This window comes from Pipistrellus kuhlii, unplaced genomic scaffold (assembly GCF_014108245.1).
Source record: "Pipistrellus kuhlii isolate mPipKuh1 unplaced genomic scaffold, mPipKuh1.p scaffold_m20_p_1, whole genome shotgun sequence".
NCBI lineage: Eukaryota > Metazoa > Chordata > Mammalia > Chiroptera > Vespertilionidae > Pipistrellus > Pipistrellus kuhlii.
The window spans coordinates 101,104,826-101,111,837 of NW_023425404.1; the positions used below are offsets into that span (position 1 = coordinate 101,104,826).

The 7,012-nt window shown below is 43.7% G+C and overlaps 1 protein-coding gene across 1 annotated transcript; it reads right to left on the reverse strand.

Annotated features, from left to right (window-relative positions):
• Positions 1-3,768: 3,768 nt before the first annotated feature.
• LOC118730436 (succinate dehydrogenase [ubiquinone] cytochrome b small subunit, mitochondrial-like) lies at positions 3,769-5,134 on the reverse strand. The gene has a single exon (XM_045577400.1). The coding sequence runs from the start codon at positions 5,029-5,031 to the stop codon at positions 4,552-4,554; it is 480 nt and encodes a 159-aa protein (XP_045433356.1). The 5' UTR covers positions 5,032-5,134; the 3' UTR covers positions 3,769-4,551.
• Between the last annotated feature and the right edge of the window lie 1,878 nt (positions 5,135-7,012).

The window sequence follows — 7,012 nt, forward strand, 5'->3', positions numbered from 1 at the left end:
AGGAAGGGAGAGAGATAGAGAGCTAGAAACGTCGATGAGAGAGAAACACCGACCAGCTGCCTCTTGCACACCCCCTACCGGGGATGTGCCCGCAACCAAGGTACATGCCCTTGACCGGAATCGAACCCGGGACCTTTCAGTCCGCAGACCGACGCTCTACCACTGAGCCAAACTGGTTTCGGCTGGGTTCTTCTTGCTTGGGATTCTCTGTGCTTCCTGAACTTGTGTGACTTTTTTCCTTCACTAGGTTAGAGAAGTTTTTGCCATTATTATTTCTTCAAATAAAATAGGTTCTCTTTCTCTGGAGCTTCTTCTCCCTCTGGAGCTCCTAAGATGCTTATTTTGATACATTTTGTTCTGTCCAACAGCTCCCTTAAACTGTCCTGTTTTGTAATTGTTTTATTTATGTTTGGTTCTCTGATTAAGTGATTTTTTTCTGCCCTATCTTCTAATTCATTGATATGATCCTTTGTTTCCTCTCATCTGTTGTTTATTCTTTCAGTGTATTATTATTTCTGTCATTTTTCATTTATGACTCATCATTTTTCATAGACCCTATATATTTTTTTCATGATGTTAAGCATCCTTATAAACATTGCTCTGAACTCTATATCTGAGATATTGCTTATCCCCATTTCACTTAGCTCTTCTTCTGGACAGTACCATTATTCTTTCATTTGGGGCCTGTTTCTTTGTCTCTACATATTGGCTGCCTGTTTGGATTTGTTTCTATGTTGTAGGCAGATCTGCTATGACTCCCATTCTTGGCAATGTGGTCTTATATAGTGGATGATCTGTGGGTCCCAGCAGCACAATCTTTCTGATCACCAGTCCTGGGTACTCTAAAAATGTTCCTGTGCATGTTGTATGGGCCCACCTTTGCTAATTGAGTCTTAATTACTGTTGGCTCATATTTGTGTGGGCTGGAATCTCAGATTGGCTGTCAATGAGGCTCAACCCCCAACATAGCGTGCAGTCTGCTGTGCAGTTCATTATCACATGAAGAAGAATTCTCCTTTGAGGGTCTGGAGCTTATCAACATATTTCAGTGGATATACTGCTTATGGAGCTTATTGGATGCTCTCTGTGATTCTCTGAAGCTGACCACTGGGTTTATTGCTTTGGGGCCTCAGCAGAGGGTCTCTGGTACAGGCCAATGTTAGATGCTGTTTTTGACTGACCCTGAGTACCCTGTTTAGAGCTATCAGGGATCCATATCCTGTAGCTTCCTCTGCTAGGGATAAAAGCATGTGGCAAGGAGCAAGCTGTATACCAAGGTCTTATTTTCCTGGCCCAGGGCCCAGAATCAGTGGAGGCAAAGACTCAAAGCCCCCTGAGATCCACCTCTGCCTGCAGGCTGATTGTTAGTCTCAGTCACTTAATGAGCCTCTTGCTCACTTTCTTCTTGTAGAGCTTGGCTGGGCATAAACTCCACAGGATAGAGCCAGAGAGTATCCAATCAGTGGAGCAATTTCTTCTCTCCAGGCAAAAGCTGCATTGATGGGAAAGTTCTGCCTGAGGAAGATATTTTCTACAGAAGGGAGGAATGACTCGGCACAACGGTTCCAATGGTTGTCTTCTCTGCTCTCTCCCTGCCAAGCTGCCTATCCCAGACTTTCCACAGACAGTTCTAGTCCACTCTTCCCTCCAGCTGCTAGAGCCCAAGGTAAGTGGCTGCTAATGAAATTTAGTGTGTTGGCTCTTTAAGATGGTATCTGCATATCTAGCTATCAGTCCCTGATGGACAAAACCCCCAGTGCTTTTCACAACCAGATGTTAGTGGGCATATTTCCCAGTTTTGGTGCACTGGGCAGGGGATTCTCATTTGGGGTTTAGACTCCAGACTTTTCAGGGGGACTCCCCACAGCTGATATACCTCCAGAACTCCAGTTGCTACATGTGGGAGCACAGCCAGCCCTCTTGCACCTCCACACTTTCTACCACTCTATGCAGTTTCTTCTTTATGCCTTTAGGTATCACACTTCTCTCCAACTAGTCTGCAGTTCCTTATTCAGGACTATTTTTCTATATTTTAGTTGTAATTCCAGTTTGGTCCTGGGAGAATGTCAGGTAGTTCCCACTTAATCCACTGCCTTCTTCCATGAATTCTGCATACTTTCTTTTAATTTACATTTTGTTTTACCCCTATTTTTCTTCTCTTCTTTACCTACTCTTCTCCTGTGAAGTTGTCATTTATAATTCTAAAGTTCTCCCTAAAGACCAGGATGATCTCCCTAAAGACCCCACTGTCATTGATAATTCTAAAGTTCTCCCTAAAGACACTACAGCCAGATCATATAAAAGCATTATCTTATTTATTTATTTATTTATTTAGCTCTCTTTACTAGAAACAGCTGGAAAGGAATGGTGGCAGCTATAGTGATCACACTTTAGTGTATTAAATTACATTATCTAATGTGTGCTTAACCTAACTGTAATTGTCTGTTCCTATTGTTGAAATAGGTGTTTTGAAGCATTGCTAAAAATGTCCTTTTGAATTTTTATTTGTTAAGCACATTGTTGATGCAATTAGTTGCTGGCAAAGTCTGCAGTTCCTCAATAATTATCTCCATTCCTTTGTCCCAAATTCAGATAATAGTAGGACCTTGTTTTTTATGTACACATGTGAGTGCTAAAAGGCACTTTCATAATAGAAAAGCTTACACATAAATAAATCCTGCTAGAAGCGTTAATTTTTGTCTCCTCCTACTTTACCAGGTACAAAGGAATACATTGAGCCAGAGAGCAGGGGAGAGTGCTGAATAATTTGACTCAAAAGTCTGTGGGTCAAAGTCTCTTTTTTGAGAACATTTATATTTATGGACCCATGCATTTCAATTTATGTTTTTGCTATAATATCTATAATTGACCATTCTTCTTTACTTCAGAGCCAAGATGCTTGTTAAGGTTCTAATACTCTCTTATATAAGCTTGTATATATTTGTGTTAACTAATTTGTCTTTTTGTTCTACATAGCTCCTCCTCTTCAATAGTAACAAAGAATTCTACTTTATGTATACGTGAAATGGATTAATTACTCACAAGTTCAATGACAAGAAATACTTGAAAATCATAATAGAAAATGAGTGCCAGATAAGACAAAGTAGATATTGTAAAATAATGACATATATATTTGAAACATCCATCTTATATAAAAACTGCTGTTTGAAATTTAAACCCTGTTATTTGACTTCTGTAAATGCTTGCTTAAATAATAAGGAAAATAAGACTACTCCCACTTCAGAGAGGCCATTAAACCTTCCCTGAACAAAATTATTAGTGCTGGCATCAGGCCAGGCCTTTAGTTGAGGTCTTAAGGCCCCACCCATCATATAGGGGCTCTTTAATAACTTGCAAAGGGGGCCAGAAACACCCCATATTTGGGAGACAAAGAAGGTAAAAACATATAAATAGGGAAAGGTCCTCCATGTTGCGGTCCAGAATTTTAGAGACATTTTCCTCTGGGCCCATGTGTAATAAATGTAACTCCATCTCTCTAAGTGTTCCTTGGTTCTTCTCCAGTTTTCTGTAACATAATTAATTTGTTATATTTTATGAATATATAAATACACCTTTACAACTAGGTATGTAATGTTATATCTATACATTTTAGTAACTATATATGCATGCATATATAAAACAATAATATAAAGTAAGAAAAATAAATTGCATAACTTTTTATTATAATTTTGACATTTTGAATTCACACATTTTATCAATTCCAGGTTTTTTGGGGTGTTTTTTATACAGATTTTTTTTTTTAATTTAACAGAATACATTTCACAATTGAGATTCTCACATTGGGAAAAATAACAATTGACTATTTAAAGTTTTATATTTGTGGATATTATTTTGGAACAAATAAAATTAACATATTTGAGGAGTTAAGTCTCAGTTTAGAACATGTAATATTTTGATACCTTTACAGGGGTATCTCTTCCCTCTGCATCAAACTTCTCTATATTCAGAAGTTCTCAGGCTCTTTTTACCAGGATATAGAAATTAGAAATGTGAAGTATCCTGATAGTAATAGCAATTCCTAACTTTAAGACAAATAAAGACATATAACCACCAGTGACTGGTATCAACTTAACAAAGGGGTAAAGTTTTCAAACATTAAGTGCTGACTAAGTTTCTGCAGTCTTTACTTATGAATTAATAGCTTTTCCTCTCTCCACAATTCTTAGGGCAACTATAGAAGAAGTTTGGTTAGGTATTGACAGTAATAAGGCTGAATTCCCTTTAAGAGTTTGATAAAAATGCGAAAGCTCATATATAATGTTCAGTTACATTGTGAGTCTTGAGAAGCTGGAGGACAAGCTCATTCACTCGCCAGAATGTGGAACTTTTGTCTCACAATGTCTTGGATACAATTCCTCTCAAACCATTTCCTCACAGATTACATTCTACAACTAGCCAGGTGATTAGGAGAAGAGACTTATCTCATCAACGGACTCATCAGTTATTTCCTCTTTATTGTGAGATGAATGGCGTGACAGAGCAGAGGCAAAGAGGTGTACAATCCATTTTTAACATATTAAGTCAAGAAGGTCAGAGCTTCCATAGCATGGCAACAGCTTTGCAGATGCCCACGTCGTGATAGTTGAAATAACAAAGCCCAGAAAAGGTGACAGCCGAGAGGGCCAAGAGGCCCGCCTTGGCGGCTTTCTGCAGTGCGTCCCTGCGAACGTAGTCAGTGACAACTTCCTCCAGGCCCCAGTGGCTGTGGAGGGAGAGCACGGCGGCCAGGGAGTAGTCCACCACAGGACAAGGAAACAGATAGGCCGCGGGAAGGAGGCCCAGGAGCAGAGCACTGGCCGCCCTCTCACTGGCCCAGCGGAGAGACGCAGCCTTGGAGCCGCCAGGGCGGCCGGGGAACAGGTGGATGCGCTGTGCTCCGCGCCGCCCCGGGGCGGGTCGGGCCTGGAGAAAGGCTGCGAGGTGAGCAGGCCTGACCGCCGGGGTTCGGAGGAGGAGAGCCCGGCCGCCATGGACTCCGCAGCGGGCACTCAGCCTCCACACACCCGCCATCTCGCTCCGGAAGGTTCAAGGTCACCCAGCAACCCCAAAACAGTCCCAGGGCACCTCCTGCCACGACGCCAAAGAAAACAAGGAAAACCGTTGGTGAAACGGAAAACGGTTGGTAGAACGGAAGTCAGGGGTCGGAAGTCGGAAGTCGGCGTGCTGCCACCGCACTCGCGCACGCATGTGACCGGAAGTCCCGAGCCCTAGGCGGACAATGGCGGAGCGGGGAGAGGCGGGCAAAGCGGAATTGCAGGGCCTGGTGGCGGCGAGCAGTTCACTGCGCAGGTGCGGGGCCCGGAATGGGGCGAAGAGAAGCGAGGCCAACGTGCAGGCCCCAGGCCCCCGCGGGGAAGTCACCGATGTCCCTGCTCCGCCTGGTTCCCTCGCAAAAGATAGGAGTCCTGGTCACCCTGCCGCCATGAGCGGTGGTGCTCCGGTTCCCTTAGGCAAGCCCAGGTGTGAGGCAGTAAAGAAAGGTGTACGGGACTCAATTCCAGTTTTTATCATAGGAAATGATTGTAATTTTCCTGAACTGTAATGTTATTATATTTAAAATTAAATCCAAGCTGACATTTCTATGTGTCAACCTTTGCAGGTGTTTATGGGGCATGCTGATCTCATTATGTCTTGGGCACCTGTCACCAGACAGTATCAACAGCCAGAGTCTATGGAACCCTGACTGCTAAGCATGGGACTGCCAACCTAAGTGCATTGTACCTCATGTGCAGAAGCCGCCATCTGGGCAGGAAGAGCATGCCTCCACACTGTTAGTATTATCGACATTAACAGCCTCTTGAAATATAAACTGACTAAGCAGCAGGAAAATTAACCCCTGGGAGTAGGGGCAGGTGGCAACCATTTCCACCAAAGCATGTTGATAGAAGAAGTGCCTACACTCAAGTAATTTCTGAATCTGAGCCAAGAACTGCTGGTACCTTCTGCCAGCTAACCATTCACTATTCAGTCTCCTCACCTGCTTCTTTCTCTTGGGACCTACACAAGCAATACTCACCAGCTGCCCTGCTAGAGACCGCTCTGTTGTGACACCAGAGAAAAGCTGGGCTGAGAAAGAGTGAGCGTGAACAAGAGTTAAATCCGTGTAAAGTTAAAGCCTTAAAAAAAAAAATTATATATATATAAAACACTCTTGTGGGACACTGTTTAGAGTGCATCAGCTGATCAAGGCTGCCCTGAGCTTGGGAACCATTATCAGCCTCTGAGCCTGAGAATCATAATCTGGCCAGGATACCAAGCAGGTGCAAGGACACACGGTACACTGTGCCCTCCTGTAACCCAAATGACTGATGTCACCTTTGGCAGCTAGCCTTCTTTGTCTCTGGAGTAATATGCAGGTTACTGACCACAAAAAGGGCAGAGACTGGAGAGAGCTCGGAGAAGAGAGGCAGCAGCACAGAGGAGGTAGCTCCCATGTGTGAATAAGAGAGGCTAGAGAGCACAGATGGAGCGGAGAGCTGGCACTGCTACAATGTAAGGCTAAGAGCGCATAGAGTCTCAGATGTAGCTGCCATGTTAACCAGCCAGTGTGCTGGGCAGGGGAGAAAGGAGAAGCTGCTGAAGCCAGAGAGCTTAGGGCAGCTGCTGAGGCAGAGAGCTCAGGTGCTGCTGTAATGTAAAGTGGTGAGTCTGGGGCAGCATGTAGCTGCTCAGAGAATAGCTGTGGGTACAGAGACTGATACTGCTTTATGGAAAAGGTCTCTATGTACCAGCCAGTGTCCAGCTGCCTGCCTGTATGGACTTTGCTGTGACGGCTGTTCTTGTCTGCAATCAAGACTCCTTATACATCCACAACATCCCTTGGCTTCTCTGTCTGCCCCATGCTGGGGATTGACCTGTGCTCTTGGACTATGTTCCCAACAATTAGTACAGTGGGCAGTGTTCAAGAAGGAACCTGCCCTGTGCTTGCCGTAGTCAAATGGGAGATTTTAGAAGAATATATGGACTCAGAACAACTCAGAGCAGCAGTGCT